The 22161-nt window shown below is 37.1% G+C and overlaps 2 protein-coding genes across 2 annotated transcripts in view; one reads left to right on the top strand and one right to left on the bottom strand.

The window, feature by feature from the left end:
* Positions 1-22161, top strand: part of PGAP5 (Per1-like protein PGAP5) — a 51793-nt gene that overhangs the window by 4274 nt on the left and 25358 nt on the right. The gene's annotated exons all lie outside the window — the stretch shown is intronic.
* LOC141393049 (uncharacterized) lies at positions 17612-18268 on the bottom strand. Its single transcript, XM_073965995.1, has 3 exons — positions 18120-18268; positions 17857-17977; positions 17612-17786 (listed from the first exon to the last, which is right to left on the bottom strand). Exons 1-3 carry the CDS (start codon positions 18191-18193, stop codon positions 17616-17618), a joined length of 366 nt encoding a protein of 121 aa, XP_073822096.1. The 5' UTR covers positions 18194-18268; the 3' UTR covers positions 17612-17615.

A 22161-nucleotide genomic window follows, 5' to 3' on the forward strand; every position in this document is an offset into this window, starting at 1 on the left:
GCGTGATAGTGACAGATCCGAAGAGTTGCGTGCGTTATTTTTACCAAGGGTTAAGAGCCTTCTCAGACGAGAATGTATCACCACAATTTACGATAAACGATATTGCACAGATGTAATCCGTAACCCGAAATCATCCGAAGCATTGGGCCCACGTGGAATCTCAATGGTAATGCCTAAGCAACTGGATGAACCCGGAGTGGAGTACTTTACAAGTGTCCTCAATCTATCGTATAGAAGCCTCCAAAGTCTGGCTACTGATTCCAGGCAAGAATCCCACCAGAGGCGATCTTTCTCCTGTCGCCAGTAGCGATGATTCTAGAGGTACTACTTCTCCCCATAATGAAAGATATCAGGGGCCTAAGAAAATAACACATATTAAATTTGAAGGCTATTCGATCAAAATTGAACGAAAAGATATATGTGTATGGGGGCTATATCCAAATCTGAACCGATTTTTGTAAAAATTGGTGTAGCCACTCTGGGGCCTAAGAAAATAGCACATATTAAATTTGAAAGCTATTCGATCAGAATTGAAATTGAATTGAGTTGTAGCAAAATTGGGAAAAGATATATGGGGGCTATATCCAAATCAGAACCGATATGGACCAAAGTTGATATTTTTCATTCATGTGCCCTTATAAGTACTTGTCCAAAATTTCATCAACCTCGGTCAACGCCTTCTATTTTTCTCCACTTACATATATCAGTCGAGAACTGAACCAAAAAAGGCCGTGCAACTGAATTGTCATGGTGGCTCTTGACCTATCGGAGGCCTTCGATTCCTTCAACCATGCCAAGTTGTTTGAGAACAAGCCGCGTTTGAAACGTCGGAGAATCAACCATATGTATGTGTGGACGCCAGTTGTTTGTGAAATTCAGAAATAAGAAGTCTTAGGCCCATAGAGTAAAACAGGAAATTTTCCAAAGCGGGAACACCCTCCAAACAGATTTTGGCGTCGTTGACATATCTGAGAAGTTAAATAGCTACATAGCTACATAGACCTAATGCAGTTCTTGCATCTGAGGAATATGAAATATCTGCCGCTAAATCCACTGCCGGTTGATATGAGTCTCCCCCAGCACACATTGGTCGATGGTGTCCTAATTTCAACCACTAACTACCTCATGATATTGTTGTAGCGTTCGATAGCATTTGCGATCGGAAGTAAAAGCAAGGTCCTCAAGACGCTGTCCTGCAGCACTTGGAGTGCAGACAAAGAAACTGGTTCACCTCTTACAAGGCAATAGGCAATATGAAAATGCAAATGCACCAAAATGACGCCCTGTTAGCTGCAACAGGATATGTCCACCTTAACGGTGCATCAACACAACAAGATATTGTCGATGCAGCACCTACTTAGGTGTTACCGCCGTGAGCATCCCTGTCTATTAGGCTTCCCCTCAATCCCACGGCAGCGGGTTCTTTCGTACCGGATTGACCCGGAACCACACATCATCAGCGTTCCGGCCAGCGGCTGTCACCTCAGTGTACATATGTTTGTATTTGTTTTTTTTTTTTCTGTGTTGGGAGCAGCGGCATAAGATGAGTTGAGCCGCTCAGCTCCGATCGTGATGATTTTTTTTTATAGGTAGATCTCACTTTCCTGATCACGATAATATATAATTTCTTTTTGGGAAATCCATACTTCCCGAGATATGGTCCTTTGAAGTTCAAAAATTACTTCGGTTAAAGACCAGCTACTAAGAAAAAAATTTTAAATTAAAAAAATGTTGTTCCCTTGCCCTAGATTTGTTCCTGTCCATGGGAGAAAGTCTTAAATCCATGGCCGAAGGCCAGCTATTTAAAAAAATGTACAATTTAAAGAAAAAAATTTAGCAGAGCGGCTCAAATCAACTAGCTCCGGAGCAGCATATCCCGGAGTGCCTGCTCCGAATTATTTTGGTCCCTGCCGGGACGGAGGAAAATCCAGAACCAATTTATTTGTGCTCAGTTTGTCACATCCGCATCTTCATCCATATCCAACCTTCGGTGAGATGCAATAGATGTCAGGAGTGGGTGCATCTATGTTGCTACATGCCGCGTGAATACAGTCCCCAGTGAGTCGTCGTCAGATTACGAAACTCCCTCGTCGTCCGATTGCGAAATGCCCTCGCAGTCCCCTCGACAGCAACAGCGCACGCAACATTTAACACCAGCAATGGACTCAGAGGTAAGATCGAGGATGAAGAACATGAAGGTCGCGGTGTTACAAGAAACCAAGCTCAATAACAACAACTGTAGCTTAAAACGTTGTGATGGTTACGATGTATTAAGGAAGGATCCTTAAGGATCCAGTCTGTCCAATACAGACCTATCTCGCTTGAACCTGTTTCTAAAGACCCGTGCATGGAATGTATGGGGGTAGCAGTCAGGTGTGGAACTGCTGGGATAGAGTTGCTGAACGTATACATCCCGCCGAAACATAGCCGTATCTCAGATTACGAGCCTGACATTAACCCGCTGTTGGAAGGTCATAATCGTCTGGTCCTGGGGGACTTTAATGCGCATCATGAGATGTGGCATTCGGCCCTCGTAAACGACCAGAGGGGTACAACGCTGGCTAAGCAGACTGATAGCTCTACGTTTTGCGCGGTTAATGAGGACGCCCCTACCAGAATTCGAGGAGAGTGTCACAGTTCGCCAGACATTACCATCTTGTCACCTGGTCTGACAAATGACGACACCTGCCAACCCGTCGTTTCCCTTGGATCAGACCATCTCCCCATAATTGTCTCCATTAGCAGACCATCCGATTTCATCACGTCAATCATAGGAAAGCTGATTGGCCGGGTTTCAGAGAGTTTACCAATCACCGCTTCGGAGAACTACCCAACCCTTCTGATGTTCGGGTAGCGAAGAGCTCGTCATATTCCTGCTGGTCGAATACCCGAAGTAAGACCAAACCTCCCAGTATAGGCGACGGGATTAGCAAATGAGCTTGATGGGCTTCGTCGAGCCAACCCCAATGACCCCAGAGTCAGGGAGCTGATACTGGAAGTTAACAGGCTGGTCGGCGAACATAAGCGGAACAAGTGGAACAAGTGGAACAAGCGGAAATCATCTGAAGAGTTGCAACATTGGAGCGGGTATAAGTGAATTGTGGGCAACGGTTAAGTCACTCTCGAACCCTGGAAGGATGGAAGATAGGACCTCAGTCACGTTTGGCGACGTTACGTTGACTGACCCGAAGAGGTGCGCAAGTTATTTCAATCGAAAGTTTGTCGAGCACCCAGAGAGTGACAGGGCGAAGAGGAGAGTATTACTACGTCACATTAATTCTCTTCCTGCCGAGGATGAATCACCACAGTTTACAATGGTTGATGTTGCGAATGCCATCAGGAACGCTAAATCATCCAAAGCGGTGGGCCCTGATGGAATCTTTAGGGTAATGCTGAAGCAGCTCGATGAGCCGGGAGTGGAGTACATCACTAAAGATCTCAACTTGTCGCTAGCCACCCTCATTGTTTCCGAAGTCTGGAAAATGGGCACGGTGGTCCCGCTACGGTAGCCAGGCAAGGATGCCAGCAAAAGTGAATCGTACAGGCCGATTTCGCTTTTGTCGCCCGTAGCGAAGACCCTTGAGGCCTTAGTCCTCCCAGTAGTAGTATCAGGAATATCTATAAAGTTACCGATCATCAGCATGGATTCCGTAAGCAGCACAGCACGACAACAACGCTGCACGCCATCTCTACATATATTTCTCATAATGGTGGCGCTTGACTTATCAAAAGCCTTTGATACTGCCAAGCACTCCACTCTGTTTGAGGACATTGAGCAGACAACCCTCCGGCCAAGCTTGAAGCGTTGGATAGTCATGTATATGTTTGAACGTCAGTCGTACGTGGAATTTAGGAACAAGAAGTCCAACCCCTGTATAGTGAAACAGGAAGTGCCCCAAGGTGGGGTGATATCTCCGGAACTGTTTAACCTCTATCTCTCCTGTATTCCGCCCCCCACCAGACCGCATCGAGATCGTAACGTATGCGGATGATTGCACGATCCTGGTACCTTTCCTCAGATACCTTCCCTGCTGACATCTGTGTGAGACTGAACTCCTATTTAACCGATCTTACCACCTTTTTCCACGCGAGAAATATGCAGAATTCCGCCACAAAATCTACAGCCACTCTGTTCACCACATGGACAGCGCAGTTTGAAAGAGAATTGAATGTCGTGGTTAACGGTAGCAAACTGCCCAAAATTTTAGGGGTCACATTGTCAGAATGCCGCCCTGAGAACAGCAACAGGGTGCTTCCGCAAGTCTTCAGCGGACCATCTACATGAGGAGGCAAAGATTCTTCCAGTAAAGCAACACAATTAGATGTATTCGTTCCAGTACTTGCTTGGGTGTTACCGTGAGAGCCATCCCAATCACCATCTGCTGGCTAGGTCCGACACATTCAGGCATATCAGGAAGGATATTCATGCTCTAGAGAGGGAAGTTCAACAATATAGGAGAAACCCGTAGATCAACAGGCATATCAAGCAGGTTTTAATAGTATTCCCACGGATGCAGTTGCTAAGGCTATAAGCAAATATAATGTGAAAAAGTCCTCGGAGTACATTCCCCATCTATCGCAGCTGAGGAGCGTCAGCTGCCACGACAAACCAGAGTAGTTTTGGCTGAACTACGCTCGGGATATTGCAGTCGCCTAAATTCTTATTGGGCGGAAATAGACCGCGCCGTGCAAGATATTTGCTCAGTATGCGGTATGTGCCCGCACCATACAAAACACCTTTTTAAATGCCCCGCCAGACCTACTAATCTAACTCCAGTGGATCTGTGGTTACATCCCATCGAAGCAGACACTTTCCTGGAACTGGAGATAGACCCAGAGCCAGATTGAACAGAAGAACGAACATACAAACATAATAATAAACACTGTTACAACAACAACAGCAACATTAGGCTTCCCCTACCCAGGAAGAGAGAGAGAGATCTGTCTCTCCAAAGGTACATGTGAAAACCTCCGGATCAATGAGCATATCAAACAGACCTGAATAGCACTGCATCTGCAGCGTGAATGCCTTACTCGGCGACCACTTCCATCCACCGCAGCAGAAGAACGTAGCAGTCAATGCAAACAAGAGTGGTTTTAGCCCAGTTAAGATCCGGATAATGCATCCGCCTTAATTCATACTGGGTCAATTTGATGGCACGATACCCAACACATGGCCTGACATTTGTTACTGCCCACCAAAACCCACTCACATGTCTCCTGATTCTTTATGGACACTGCCAGTCCAGGTTGGGAAGGTCCCACAGGCTAGGAAGGTCCCACAGTTTTAAGTTAAAATATAAATTATGTTAAAAGGTGTGATATTAAATCTATTTAATCGTTTATTGACAAAAAATATTAAAACGACTTCTTCTAATACATACATACGATATGTAACACCATTAAATGTACATTTTTTAATTGATGTTTAGGTACAAAAACAACAAAAAAACACCCATTAATAGCTTTGAAACAATTTCAATTATGGATTTTGATATCTTAAGAATGTTGACAAGATACTGATGAAACTAAACGTGTCACAAAACACCATCATCCTCCCATATAAGCCATGGTTGATAACGATGGAACAGTTATACAATATATTTTTAACCATGAATGTGTCTGACTGACTGACGATAACGTTATTGAAATGTTGTTGTGTTTTTCAGATAGGTGTTTACTTTTCATTGAAGTGAACATAGAAAACATTTTTGAATGATAGATTGGTAGTTCGGTCCAATTGCTTGCCAATGACGGCGGTGATGTCAATTCCTTTTTTTTACTTTTATTTCTTTTGTTTTACCGATCTTTCAAATAACATTTGTAACGACACTGATGACAACATAAAAAGTGGATCAATGATAACTATAATGGTGGAAATGCATTCACATCTGCAGTGGAGATGTTTGAAGTGTCGTAGATAAAAACATTAATTAATGTATTTTTCAACAAAAAAATATTTTGAATATATAAAATTATTAGATTGTAACGTGAGAGTTTGACTTTATACTGGATCTGCATTCGTACATTATTATACATTTTTAAAATCAATTCTTCCGCTCCTTTTTTCAGGACAAAATTATGATATCCATAACACGTGTGTGATGTCATATGTACGTATACTGCATAGTTTATCAAAGTACAAAAGCAATATTATTTTGCCAAAAGAATTCAATATTCAATGAAATGAGTGAAGCCTGTTCTTGTTATTTTTTATAGATAAATATTTGCACATAAATTCGATTCTATTTGTACAAGTTTATTAAAAAATTGTCTATAAGTAGGGAATGTACGAGTATGGGTATAAATTATTCGAATGGAACTTATTTTCCTCCAATACACAGTATAATAGGGATGTTGAAAGAACATGAAATGTTAAGAAATATCAATACAACAATTTTAAAATCAAGTTTTTGGTTTGTTTTGTGAAGGTTTAAAAATAGATAACAAAAATAGTTGCGCTCTTCGACGAAGCATAGCTGAATACTACGGGTTGTATGCACATTTTGCGGATAGGATATGCAAGGTCTGTACGATAACCCAAAAATTTGTTAAAATTCGTACAATTTTTTACTGAATGCTGTTCGATAACAAAATTGTTCAGGGGATGAGAGCGCGTTGAGAGATATTTTTTGACAGTTCTGCGACTGAGAATTTGCAAATTTTTGCTGAGAAAATTTGTCCCTTAAAAATTTGTAAGTTTGGCCAGCTGTTCAATGTAAACAACTTAAGCTTTGTTCCTTTACTTTTTTAAAGGTAAAAGTGGTAAAAGAGAAAACTATCAAAATTGCTCTCTTATGATCAGTTTTTTCCAGAAAAGTAAAGAAACGAAAAAATGCTAGATCTGGTAGCAATGTCAAAAAGAAACATAAAAATTAATTTTTCTTCTTTTATTTTACAGTTTTTAATTTTAATTTTGTTTTTTCAAAATAGTCTGGCTTAATCCCATTGTTGTTGTTTTAATATTTTAAAACAACTATTTTATTAGTGGAAAAGATTTGGCATTGTTCGCAAAGGGGTAAGGCAGGGAATACTATAGTTTCGATCCACGCCACTGGATCTCATCAGTTCCCTTGTTTCTTGTTTGTGGATATTCTCCACCGAAGTTATTTTTCAATAACTTCTTCAACAAGAAACTTTTTATGCCCAAACATCAATCGTCAGCTCGAAGTATAAAGGTAAGCAAAGAAAAAAGTTCAATGAGAAGTTTTTCCTTGGCAACCTCATACAACTCCGACGAAAGTGTCTGCGAAAACAATTCAAACCTCTTCCACTTGTATGTGTCGTCGAATTTTGACGAATGCACACACCAAAATTTGGTTGGTCTGCTTTACAGCAAAAACAACACACGTCGTGCCAGTGTCTTCAATTTGAAGCATTGTGGCCTTTTTTTATTGGGATAGCGTTTGCAATTTTGTTTTTTCAAAATAGTCTGGCTTAATCCCATTGTTGTTGTTTTAATTTTATTTGTTTTGTTTTGGTTGAAATTTTTTGTCAGCATTCGCTTCTTTCTTCTGTTTTTGTTCACTTTTTTCTTCATTGTCAAATAATCGACAAACATATCGTCGGTGTCATGCTTAAGTGTTCCATACGCCATTATTGACTTTTTGAGATACAGGTCGTTTCTAGGGTTTTCCGGTATGCTCTTTCTGAATTTCTAGTCGGCTTTCTCCTATCTGCTCTAGCTTCCGAGATATCCACGCCTCGACGGGAAAGCATAAACTTTTTTCAGTTATGAAATGAATATTTTAAAAACTTACAAGTTTAACCCCCAGTTTTTGTAAAAACTTTTATTCTTCTCACACGAATTGTCAAAATTTGTAGATCGATTTACTCGCTTTAGCGCAAATGTAGAGCTCTGATTTTTAATTGAGGAATCCTTAACAATATATGGAACGGGTGTACGAAAAATTAGATGTGTATGTCATCTGGGGGCTGAGCTATGAATGCCTAAATTATTACGAATATAGACGAACGAACAAAAATAAGTTACAAAAACTGGGGGTTAAACACATTTCAAAAATCAGAATTTTAATTTTTGATTTAGAAGTATTTGATTTATTGCGGCAAAGATGGAAAATTTTTTTGTCACTTTGTTCCATGTGATTTACAATATTTCACATTTGTGTCATAAGTGCGGATATGGAACAAATCGACAAAAATTCTTTTTTTAAAAAAATCGCTGCAACTTTTATATTTCAATACATATTCCTCTAAATTTTTGCAAATATGTTCTATATACTATTATTAATATTTCAAGTTAAAAATATAAATATTTGCAAAAGCCAGCTCCACACAGTTGTGACGCAAAACAATAAAATGCGATTATGACACCGACGATATGTCGAAAAATCAGTTATACCATTTTTTACCCGAAGAGAAAGGCATTTTTGCTCTCTCCTAAAATTTGCTTCCAGTTTTACCACTTTTTGGGGTTAAGGAACGCTTTGCAGGTTAAAAATGGTAACAAATGGTAACATGAGGTAAGTAAAGGAACACAACTTTAAAATGTTTAAATTTTCGATCAAAAAATTTAAAAAAATTTCGCAATTTTAATTCTTCTAGAATTTAAAAAACATTGTGCATAGTATTAAAGATTTAAATAGCTAAAATGCAATTTTAAAATTAATGTTTTTGTGCCATTTTATTTCAAAAATTAAAAGCAACAAACAAATTGTTCATACATTTTTGGAAACTGTTGACTTTTTTCGTTCGTTCCCAACGCCACATTTTCCCGCTCCTGCCGACCGAGAGGGCCACATCCCCTTTACGTAGGGAGCTCGTACACCTCATATTCCGGAATACCAGCTACAGCAAAACATCAGCCTAACCGGCTGACACAAACACATCAAGTAATAAATAGGTATAATCTAATATATTGGGTGCCACCGTGGTGCAATGGTATGCACACCCGCCTTGCACACATAAGGTCGTGGGTTTGATTCCCCGGCCAGGCAACATCAAAACACTTTTCTACGGTGGCAAAATACCCCACAGTAATGTTGGCGACATTTGCTGAGTATTTCAACCATGTAAAACTTCTCTACAAAAGTGGTGTCTTAGACACGCCGTTGCGGACTCGGCGATAAATTGTAGGTCCCATATCATTGAGCTAATATGAATCGGGGTGCACTCATTTATATGAGAGAAGTCTCCCTTGTCCCTTGGGATGTTTGTGGAACAAATTTTATAATCTAACATATTGCCTGGCAACTGTTACAACATACTAAGAACGTAAGATAAAGTTTTTTATGACATGCAGAGGTTCGGATAAAGACATCCTATTATATAACTTGTTATATTCATCACATAAAGACCGGAGTGGATTACTTATTTCATAATTAGATTTCGCTAACGTTAATTTCAGTGGTATGTAGTTTCGAGTACTACGTGAAGGTATGTACATTAAATTTTATTTTGCCTATTAAAAACTGTGATTCAATTTGTCCACACAAGAGTTTACAGCCTGTTTCACTATGTCGAACGAAAATGAAAACGAATGAAAAAAAAAACTAAACTCGTGTATAATTTTTAAATTTTGTAGTTGTTTTAAAGCAAACACCAAGTCAATATTGCCATGAAAACCAAAGTTTAGGTGTTTTTCGTTCGCAATCATTTTCCTTCGACATAGTGAAACAGGCCCATGGAATGGTGGACTTTGTTGCAAGTGGACTTTGCTGCAAGTTTTTGCAAGATGTTGTTCGATAACTTTGTACATTTTATTTATTGAGAGTGTAAAATTCACAAAGAGATGTTGCTGGAGCTTGCTGAGTAATTATCGTTCAGACCTATAGTCACATCTATCACAACGTGATCAATATGGTTATTTTTATGGTTTTGTGACAACCACGTGGCCTTATGAATGTCAAAATGCTTAAATCTGTCCTTTTGCCGCTGCGAAGTCTATCAGCCTCAATCTGTTGTCAGATGTGGCATTGTGGAGACTGAATTTCCCGATTTATCTTTGTCTGAATTGTAGCAATCATTTCATCCACCGGGATAAAACTGTAGACCACATGTTTCAACCTCCAACTAACTACAAGTATTTCAATATTTATTTTATGGGATTTATTCTTTCTTTTTTGAATCCGAGCTAGTTTAATTCGAATATTGCACATCAAAAGATTATGATCTGACGGCACATCAGCTCCTGGATATGTCGAACATTTGGTTACACAGGTCCTAAATCTGTTGTTGATCATTATATAGTCTATTTGATTTCGTACGACATTTCTTTCGTTATCTAACGGTGACTTCCATGTGTATAGTAGTCTAGGATGTAGCCGGAATATTGTGTTGGTTATTGTCATTTTAAATTCTTGGCAGAATTGGATTAACCTGTCTCCTCTTTAATTTCTTTCACCAAGTCCATATCCTCCCGTTACTCCGTTTATTTCTTCATTTCCCACTTTGGCGTTGAAATCTCCTTGAATTATTGTTATTTCATGTGATTTCGTCATTTTTAGTAGTTCACTAATTTCTTCATAAAAAATTTCAATCTCGTCGTTGTTTCCATCACATGTAGGGGTATATACATACCTGTATAATGTTTAAATTTATGGGTTTTGCTGAGATTTTAATCATCATAGTTCTCTCTGACATCGGAACATATCCAACTACACAATCTGCAATGTTTTTATTGACAATAATGCCAACCCCTCTTCTGTGTATTCCCTCCATATTTCCAGAATGGTATATAAGTTTCACTGACACCTAGTATATCAATTTTGAGTCGATTCATTTCATTGATGGTGTTATTAAATTTGCCAACTTCATATAGGCTTTGGACATTCCAGGTCCCAATTTTTAATTTTTGGTTATTTTTACCTCCGGGGATTCTTAGCACCCTCGTTTGGCCGTAGACTGAGGGCCGTGTGTTTTGATTTGTGTTGTTCATATTGCATAATTTTCAAGGGAAATTACTTCAGTGGTTTCCCGTTGCCTTCTGAAGGGTTTGTAGTTTTCCTTCTAGATTTCAGCCCTCCACAGGAGAACAGACGCTGTTTGCAGCCGCCCAATGTGGGAACAGACGCTACAGTTATGGCAATTGGTCAATTCGAGCTTCAAACGGCACTCAATATTTCATTGGGATACTCTGCCAAAAGTATCTTATTGAGACCCTAGGCTCTGAATTCGCTGATTGTCCGCCATTATCCCAATATCCGCAACCCGTGGAGGCGCCCCATAGCATTCAGCTGTGCTTCCCCTTAGAACTTATATTCTATTTCCAAAGGTTAGCCTTTGAAAATATAATACATAATTATTCTTTATTGTCACAACCGCTCTCTTCATTTAACTTTTTAGCACTAAAAATTTTCTGTTTAAAATTTAAAAACAAAATAAAAATCATGGGTAATGTAATTTGATAAAAATATTTTGAAATTTAAAAACAAAGTGTTGTTCCACCACACCCCCATATAACGGTACCGCCCGATATCAGATATTTGGAAGTTATTACCCAAATTTTCGGTCTAAATTGGCTGGGATTTGGCATTAAGGGTTCACAGGGGCCAAAAAACTTTTCCATTAACAATTTTGGACATAGGTCCACATTTTAAGTCCAGACCCCATATACTGGTACTGCCCGATTTCTAGTATTTTAGAGGTTTTTTTACCTACTTTTCGGTATAAATTGGTTGCCTGCGTCAAAAATTTTGGAATAACTCTCTTAAAACGAAACCACCCAATTTATTTAGGTGCAATTTGACATTTAGGGTACAAAATAGTCAAAAAACTGTTCCACCAAATATTGCGAACATAGGTGCACATTTTTGTATAGACCCATATAATGGTACAGCCTGATTTCAGTTATTTTCAAGGTTATAGCTGATCGAATTCGATAAAAAAAATTGGCACTTTCGTAACAGAAAGATAACTAATTATTCCATATAAGTTCAGACTAAATATTTTATGGTTGATGGTATAAAAAGTTCGGCCCGTCCGAACTTTACGCTTTTTTACTTGTTTATAGTAGGATGTTATTGTTGGCGGGTTACTAACCAAACGCCCCGTTCTTATCGGTAAACGCGCAGCACTAGTTTGCTCACGGCATTTAACGGTAGTGGATACCGCAGGTTCCTTGGTAGAATCCATGCTTTGACCAGGAGTGTATTGCTACTACCGAAGAATGTTACTTATGGAGATACTCTACAATCAGTAACAACGCGTAGCGAACGAAAGAAGTATCGGGAGAAAAGGAGAGAGGGGAATCGTCTTTTCCGCTGGAAAACGAAAATACTCGAGATGTACAGGATCCAGAATAAAATACCTAAATTATAGCAAAGAGTGAAACATCAAATTGATCGCTTTGATTCAGACACTATCAAGGTAACAGATACAGATAGTGTACTTAGGTTATGGAAAGAGCCTTTTTCAAACTGTTGATATCGATAAACGAAGACGACGATGACACCACAGATTGAAACGTGATAATATATGGGGACGTATGTTATACGCGCCCTATCTTCTTCCTTATTTACTCATCCGTTATCCGGATATAAGTGATCGTACGATTCATCTTTTTTAATATTTATTTCATTTTAGTTATTATCTTATTGTATAATGGTTGTCAGCTCTCTGTGTCTTGCAGCATTCAGCAGATCAGTGTCATTGGTATAAACTGTCCAGTCCATGATGTTTTTGAGCCAGGATGCCACTTTCCTTCCTTAAATTTTTCCCTTAAGAATTGCTTGTAAAACTATGTATTTGTCGTTCCTTAATACATGTCCCAGATACGCTATTTGCGCCTTTTTATAGTTGTTATTAATTGCCGGCTTATATTCATCCTTCTTAGTACTTCGTCATTAGAAATTTTCGCGGTCCATAGTATTTTCAGTACTCGCCGTTAAATCCATATTTCAAAGGATTCGAATTTTCTTTCATCAAAGGATTTGAGCGTCCAAACTTCTGTTCCATATAACAGCACCGACCAAACATATGAAATAGTGTCTGGGATATTGTGTGGTTACTACTGATCTATTGGCGTTATAACGGGCGATATTATAGGAAATTCGGGATTCTATAAAGGCAACTAGTTTTAGTAAGCCCGTCAGATGATAATTTGCCGCACACATTTTGTATATAGACATTTCCGGGAAGAGCACAGGCTTCCCAAGAAAAGGTTTGAAAAACATTTAGTACTCGCTAAAGCCCATTAACATTATATTATAAATACCGTGTTTTATAATCTTCTGACTGAATTTTTGATAGTATTCCTGTTTTTTGTACAATAAATAATGTTTTTTGACATGTAATTCAATAATAAACGCCATTTCTTTTTTGGGAAGCCTGTGCTCTTCCCGAAAATGTCTATATACAAAAAGTGTGCGGTAAATTATCATTTGACGGGCTTTCTAAAACTATTTGCCTTTTTAGAATCTTGAATTTCCAATGATATGTATTTGTCGTTCCTTAATACATGTCCCAGATACGGTATTTTGCGCCTTTTTATAGTTGTTATTAATTGCCAGCTTATATTCATCCTTCTTAGTACTTCGTCATTAGAAATTTTCGCGGTCCATAGTATTTTCAGTACTCGCCGTTAAATCCATATTTCAAAGGATTCGAATTTTCTTTCATCAAAGGATTTGAGCGTCCAAACTTCTGTTCCATATAACAGCACCGACCAAACATATGAAATAGTGTCTGGGATATTGTGTGAACGACTGAAGGATAGGTTCGATTGAGGCGACTCAAAATCGCCACATGTCCTAGTCTGGTTTATATTAGGTATGTACGATAACTTTTCCAGCAATAATTACTCAGCAAGTTCCAGCAACTCCTCTCAGTGAATTTTACTCTCTCAACCAACATTTTGTAAGAACTTGCAAGAAAGTCAGCTGTTTCCGAAAATGTATGAAAATTATTTTAGTTTCTGTTAAAAATTGCATTTTACTTATTTAAAGCATTAGTCCTATCCGCAACGATTTAGAATCTAAACAAGTAAAACAGTGGGCTCGGCCGACAGAGATATACCCTCAGCCGCGGACCTTTAGAAAAGAGATAACACACAATACTTCTGACGTCTGTATAATACGATTTACAACATTTGGACCAAATTGGTTTCACCCTTCGAGGGTTATCTTACGCACAACCCAGTTTTGTTGGTGCCGGAAGGCTTTTTTGTAGCTTCTGGGCCATTATCTCAAGAAGTAAGGTCTTGCCACTGAAAAACATATACCTTCGTAATGGAGAAAGCGAATAAAAGTTGTTACAACAAAAACCAAAGGGATTCGAAATCCAAATTTTAGACCGATTCGGCTGACCCGTTCGTGCGCACCAGCCACTTTACATAATGCAATAGGGGTTTTTTGCACCTTTCGGACTATTATTATTACTAACGCCAAATTTTGGACCAAATCGATTCGAGAGTTCCGTGCGCACCAGCCAGACAGACAGAAGACAGACCCGAAATGTCTATACACAAAAAGTGTGCGGTAAATTATCATCTGAGGGGCTTTCTAAAACTTTTTGCCTCTTTAGAATCTCGTATACGGGTCCGATCCCTACGCTCATATGTTTTTCGACACCCAGACTTCTGACTTTTGCTAATAAACGATATAACTTGCACTCTGAACACTGAATTTCATTAAATCCAAAACTTAAATGTCAAGAAAATTTCATTATTTCCTAAGTTTCTGACCTTAGCACCCATGCTCATGCCCCTCCCCAAGACTCGCCACTCCCCCGACGAAGTACGTATGACTGATATCTGGTTTAAAATTTTAAAAACTTTTAAACTTCCCAAAACAAAAATAATTTGAATCATATTAAAAACGGTATTTTAAAAAGTATTGAAGATTGTTACATGAGATTTGGCTCAGTTGCATATGTTTTGACATTAACTTTTAAGGCGTTTTATGTATTTTAATTTTTTTCATAATTCTTGTTGGATATTGTGTCAAAACATTTTATTTTCTTATACTTGAAGCATTGAGCTATAAATAATTGCAAAAAAATACTTGAACTGTCTTTCAAAAAATATTTTACAGACATTTTTTTGTTGCAAATGTATTGGCCACCACTGTATATAAACTATTATATATAAACTATTATATATAAACTATTATATATAAACTATTTCCCATAAAGTCTTCTTCATAACAATGACATGTAACCTCCTCCAAGTCCAAAAGACGTACCGCACACTATAACACCGCTTATAGAGGCGGTACAACATTTGTTGAAGTGCGTCGTATTTTGATAAATTTAAACAAAAATAAAGCCCTAATAAACATGTGTTTTTTGATTTCAAAAACCAAAGTTTGAAACAGCTTTTCTTTTTTAATGAATTTTTAGCGACCCCAAACATTTTGACAAGAATTATGCTTTCTGTAAGAAATTATCCATTTAGTGGAATGATATGGATACTTTCAAATTGAAAATGCAACGAATTTTCTTTCATGTTTTTTAAAATATTCAATCAAATGTGAACAAATATTAGTTTTATAAATTCCAATAATTTATAGACATTTCCTTGTTTTGTTTACATGTACCGGTGATACCAACATTACAAATAAAAACTAATTCCTATGTGGTTGTTGTTGAGTTGTATTTGTTGTAGTATTTACTCTCCCTTCTTTGTTCTACCATGGGTCAAACCTGTTAATATTTCAAGTTGTTTACATTAAGCAGCTGATTAAAAGTCAACTGGCCAAACTTAAATATTTTTACGGGACAAATTTCCCAACAAACATTTGAAATTTGTAACTCGCTCTCTTTTACTGAACAATTTGGTTATCCAACAGCAAAAATTGGTACGAATTTGTACAAATTTTTGGTTTATCGTACAGACCATGGCCCAATTACCAAGGTAGTGGTGTCACACCAGCTGCTTGAATATGAAATGTCAAATCCCTTTTTAAAAAATTATGCGACATAATTGTGCCATGGTACAGACCTATTATTAAAGTTTTCCATTCAGAAATTCTGTGCCATTGACATAATCTCTCAAGTTTTTGAACTCGTTTGCCCTATTTTGGTTGAGTTATGTATTGTGTTGTTTTCGAGGAGTTGGGATCTCATAGTGGGGAATGCTGGGAAGGCATACGCAATTTTCAAGCAAGCGTTGAAGATTACCACCAACTTGGACAAAATATAGTCCATTTCTCGCTGCTTTGTATGGTGAGAAACGAGAAACTCATGATGGCTAGTTTGTCGATTTTTGGTACTTCTTCTGATGCATAAACATGCTCTGTCAATGACACTGTGTTAGTCGTAGTACTCTTCAGCAAGTGTGTTTTCATCAGAATGCTTAGGGTTTCCTCAGTAGTTGTCCAGGATGTATGTAGCTGATTTTTGCCCTATTGTGAAGTCTTCGGACCTCTGTGTCCTTGTTTCGAATTTCCCCTGTCATCCAGGGTTTTTCATAGGAACTTCCAGTCTCGTAGGGGACAACTTTCTTTGAACGACCTTACTAGTGCCTCGGATAATTTGTTTCCATTTCTGTTTGTATCCTCCTTTCTTAGGCATTCCTCATTTGCTTGAGCTAATCTTTCTCTTACTTGTTTTCCGAACTTAGGAATACTCAGCAGCATATGACGTAACTACAATAACAGTGGAACAGTGGAACCCTATTTCTGGGTTTAGGTTGTGAAATCGTTTCAAAATGGATAGTTTTACAATACTTTAAACAAGTGGGTAAATACTTGGGTAAATACCCAAATATTGGGTAAAAACTCTTTAACTGCCGAACCACTTGACGTAGCCTGGCGAAATTTGGCTCAAATCTTACAAGAGAACATCTGGTATTGAAAATGGGGTCTCTGGGTCCATGTTTTCATATAGCCCCCATATAGCCGTACCTCCCGATTTAAGGTATTTTTTACCAATTAGCCACATTTTACAATCATAATGGCTGAAATTTGGCGCAGTGAGTTCTCAATATGTAGAAAATATCCTTGCAATAATTAGTCAACATAGGTCCACGTTTTCTAATAGCCCCCTTATAAGGGTAGCCCGATTTCGAGTATTTACGCAAACCTTGGGTAAAAAGTCTTTAACTGCCGAACCACTTGACGTAGGCTGACGAAATTTGGCTGAAATCTTACTTACATCAAGAGAACATCTGGTATTGAAAATGGTCTCTGGGTCCATGTTTTCATATAGCCCCCATATAGCCGTACCTCCCGATTTAAGGTATTTTTTACCAATTAGCCACATTTTACAATCATAATGGCTGAAATTTGGCGCAGTGAGTTCTCAATATGTAGAAAATATCCTTGCAAATATTTGTTAACATAGGTCTACAGGTATTTACCCAAGTATTTACCCACTTGTTTAAAGTATTGTAAAACTGTTCATTTTGAAACGATTTCACAGCCTATACCCAAGAATTGGGTGTAATAGTACGTTTATATATAACCAGATTTATCAAACCCACTAGGTTTCAAATGTCAATTCCTTTGAGTATACGTCAAATAAATCCTCATTAAGAAGGTTAACCCTGCAAATGACTATAATATAAACATGGACTTAGATGTTGTTTTGGCGATTCAATATAGTAAATATCCATATAAATACCCACAAATGGGTATTTACCCACCGTGTGGGTATTTACCGGGTAAATACCATCTCTAACTATGGTTTAAAGAAAAAATACAATGTATGTAAATAAATTATATTCCAACCGTATCATATATATTTTCTGTGGTGTTATGATTATGGGTCTCTTTTTGATATGACCTTAATAAATCCATTTTATAATTAGACAAAGCTTTTTCCAAAATTTGTTCAACAGGTGAAAAGGTAGATCGTGAACGCAAGCGAGCTTTGGTCATCTCGAGGGACTGGTGAAGTAGAAAACAAGGAATAAATAAATTAATAACTGTATTTTACGTAATTTCCAACGTTACGTACCTTTATTAAATTTGTATTTCTAACCATAGCCTCTTCGTATGTTAATATTTTGGGCTCTTGATTTTGTAATTTCCTTTCAATAGATATGGCATCCTTCTCGATTTTCTCTTCTTCGCGTTTTCTAAAAATATAGCATATTTTTAAGAGTTGTAGTTGTTTAGATATTTAGGTATCACCCTATATTAACACTGAAAGCGGCACTATTTTACCAGCAGTCTGATTTAACTTTGGCAAAGATGATTTTCTTCGTAAACTGAACTTACACCGCATCAAGTTTTGTGTCAACTTCAGCTTCCAGCGCCATAAATTTATCGTTTATCTCTTTAATTATATCCATTTTTCAAGAATGAGGTTTTATTCTGAATGTTGTGTTTAATTTTGTTGTACATACACTAGTTTCTCATAAACTGTGGTTTCCATGGCAACATATGTCATAAAAGAAACACCACAACCATGATGCAATAAGAAGGTGACCCGGTAAGCTCAGCTGATCGATGTCTTCTTTTGCTGTCAAAATACATTTTTGTATAAAAATTGTTTCCCCATACAAATTCCTAAAAAATAAGGGAACGGAAAAATGACGGAAATTGCAGAAACTCCAGCAGAAATGCCAAAATCAACGTATCAGCTATTGTATTTAGATGCCAAAATAAAGTTGTAAAGTTCTATATTGCCGTTTTTTTTTTTTTTTTTTTTTTTTTGCTGACTAATTCAATTTACAACAACTTGTTTTGAAAATTCATGTTCGATCAGCTGTGCATATGCATTTACCTTGATTATTGAAATCAACAAAAAATAAGTGTAAACACCGGGGTGTATATTAGGATTTCGTGAAATACAGTGGATTTTGGAGCGCAAGTGTAAACTTGGCATTAACGTTTCAAATTCGTTCAGATGGGCTGATGCATCTACCTTGCTAATGTTTGGTATACATTCGGCGTCTTTTCGTGATTTCGCGCGGAATCAAGCAAAAATTATCATGATTTCGCATACAAAAATGAAATCATCCCATTTCGTGATTTCAGCGAAATAAACATCGAAATCACGGTACACATGATATACAACCCTGTTTTTGCCTGAAAAAGTACCAAAAGTTGCAACACTTTTCACGTATCATAATAAACAAGGTAGATGGTCAATTGCTGCAACAAACAATTTTACATATGCATATTAAATGATTTCGTTTTACGAAATCCTAGAATCAAATGAAGTGTATTTACATCTGTTTTTTGCGTCATTTGCTTACGCACACAATCGCACATACACACTTATACAATAACACAAACACACGCACACAATATATTTATTCAAATAACTTAAATTAATTCCAAAAACAAAAAAAACATAATTTTTGCAAGTTTTTTAACCATTTATTTTCACTTTTGTCATCGTTTGAGTATTTTTGTTTTTCTACAACACACACAAACAAACAAAGACATCATAAAACAGTTGCATTTTTTGGTAGTTTATGACGAAAAAGCAGGGTTGCGTATAAAAGTATGGTGTTTTCGTGCGTTGTTTAGAATAAATGACGTAGCTATCGTCATTTATTTTTGTATGGTAAATGACGCAAAATGTTGCCTGTTTTATGTCCAATTTACATTAGCAACTTGTTCGTCATTTGGAGCTGTTTCTTCATTTATTTGCTAAAACAGGCAAAATTTTGCGTCATTTACCATACAAAAATAAATGACGATAGCTACGTCATTTATTCTAAACAACGCACGAAAACACCATACTTTTATACGCAACCCTGCTTTTTCGTCATAAACTACCAAAAAATGCAACTGTTTTATGATGTCTTTGTTTGTTTGTGTGTGTTGTAGAAAAACAAAAATACTCAAACGATGACAAAAGTGAAAATAAATGGTTAAAAAACTTGCAAAAATTATGTTTTTTTGTTTTTGGAATTAATTTAAGTTATTTGATACACATTTGTGTTGTGAAATTCCTATTTTTCAGAATAAATATATTGTGTGCGTGTGTTTGTGTTATTGTATAAGTGTGTATGTGCGATTGTGTGCGTAAGCAAATGACGCAAAAAAAAACAGATGTAAATACACTTCATTTGATTCTAGGATTTCGTAAAACGAAATCATTTAATATGCATATCTAAATTGGACTTTAGCAAATAAATGACGAAACAGCTCTAAATGACGAAAAAGTTGATAATGTAAATTGGACATTAGTATCAAAATTTTTAAACAATGTGAAAAAAATATTAAATTACTTTGTTACAATGCTATTTTTCATTGTTTTCTCGAACTTTTTTAATGGTAATGTTAGAAAAAAGAGCGAATTGTCAAATACGGGAACGAAAAAATGACGGAAATTGCAAAAACTGCAGCAAATCAACGTATCAGCTATCGTATTTAGATGATAATGAACTTGTTGCTACCCAGCAAGCATTTTTTATCGCCCATTAGCCGAAGCAGTCACTCCCAGGCGATAGAAATGCACATCCGCGATCTCGCATTCTAATTGAAGCAGACACACCGTTCGGGAAGAAGTGAACCACGTCCACGACACTACTTGTAAATGCCGCTTTCGAGACTTCCTAGAAGTACTTTTAGCGATAAAATTTTTTGTGACGAAAAAAAAATTTATTTATTTTGTTTTTTATTTTTCTTTTTTTTTTCTCTTTTTACTTTTTTATTATTCGAATTATTTTTCCAAAGTACCCAATGTTTTAAAGAACTATTCTTAGTTGAAATTGTCGTCTACATTAATGTTGTAATTTTAAAAATGTGATATTGCCTGGCCTGGGAATCAAACCCATGACGTTAAGAATGCAAAGCAAACATGCTAACCACTGCACCACCGCACCATATAAACATCGGATAGACTAATTTCTTATATTAGTTCAAGGTTGTACACGCCTCAAACGAACGTAAACAATCGAAGTGTCTGCATTGACCAGAGAATGTGTCTGCCCACGCGATAGTCGTAAGTAGTAGCATTGTTAGTGTAAAAAAGCAATAATAGAATTTCGATCTCCTTTTCTGACACTAGGTAGTTATTCAAGAAGTTCAAAAAGGGACAGCAATGCAATTGTTATTGTAAAATGATAAAGGACCGCTATTTTCTAGAATATAAGTTCAGAATGCGATTACTTCTGATAGAGGAAGTGAGAAACTCACTTCCAAATGCTGGCAGGGTAGTTTCTACTATGCCAAAATTGTATGGCAGAAAACAGGAGAATAGGGTGTTATTCGGCGCTATTTTTGTTTAAAGATAAGTGCATGTCTTGCTAGACTTCGGAGTACGGGAACGCATTTTTAGCACTAAACGGGAAAACTGCTGCAAGTTTTGAACACAACTTTTATCTATCAAAATTTATGATTAGGATGCCTAAACGATAAAATCATTTATTATTTTTCATTTGTTAGTACTATACACAATTAATACGATATACAGATAATTTTACGATAATTTTCGAAATAAAATCTGTGTTCCTTTACTTACCTGAGGTTACCATTTTAACCATTTGTTACCATTTTTAACCTGCAAAGCGTTCCTTAACCCCGAAAAGTGGCAAAACTGGAAGCAATTTTTAAGAGAGTGAGAGGGGAGATAGAGCGAAAATGGCTTTCTCTTCTACCACAGGCTACCAGCAAAATTTCTGCAGGTAGAAAATGGCAGAACTGATTTTTCGACTTTTGTTTGACGATTATTTCACAAAATGGACGAAAAACCGAAGAAAAAGCCGAACACTGACAACACTAAATTAAAAACTGTGAAATAAAAGACGAAAATTGATTTTTTATGTTTTTTCTGACATTGCTGCCGGATCTACCATTTTTCCGTTCCTTTACTTTTCTGGTAAAAATGTTCATGAGAGAGCAATTTTGAACAATTTTGACACTTTTCTCTTTTACCACTCTTACCATTAAAAAAGTAAAGGAACAAAGCTAAAGTTGTAAAGTTCTATTGTCGTATATTTTTGATGAATAATTCAATTTACAACAACTTGTTTTGAAAATTCATGATCGATCAGCTGCGCATATGCATCTACCTTGATCATTGTGATATGTTTGAAATCAACAAAAAAAATAAGTGCAAGCACCGGGATGTATTTCAGGATTTCGTGAAATCCACTGGATTTTAGAGCGCAAGTGTAAACTTGGCATAACTTCGCTGTGAACAAAAATCAGCCGACAGCCATTTAATTCCTCCAATGGTATACCTAATAGCACGATTACATTAGAGTTTTTACCGGGTTAACCCACTTCATGAGGATTCATTTGACGTTTGCGCTATGTCCCGGTCCACACTAGCGTGAATTTCATTAAAAAAATGTATGAA

The sequence above is a fragment of the Musca autumnalis genome, unplaced genomic scaffold (genome assembly GCF_047663935.1).
Source record: "Musca autumnalis isolate F117 unplaced genomic scaffold, ASM4766393v1 scaffold_2, whole genome shotgun sequence".
Classification (NCBI taxonomy): Eukaryota; Metazoa; Arthropoda; class Insecta; order Diptera; family Muscidae; genus Musca; species Musca autumnalis.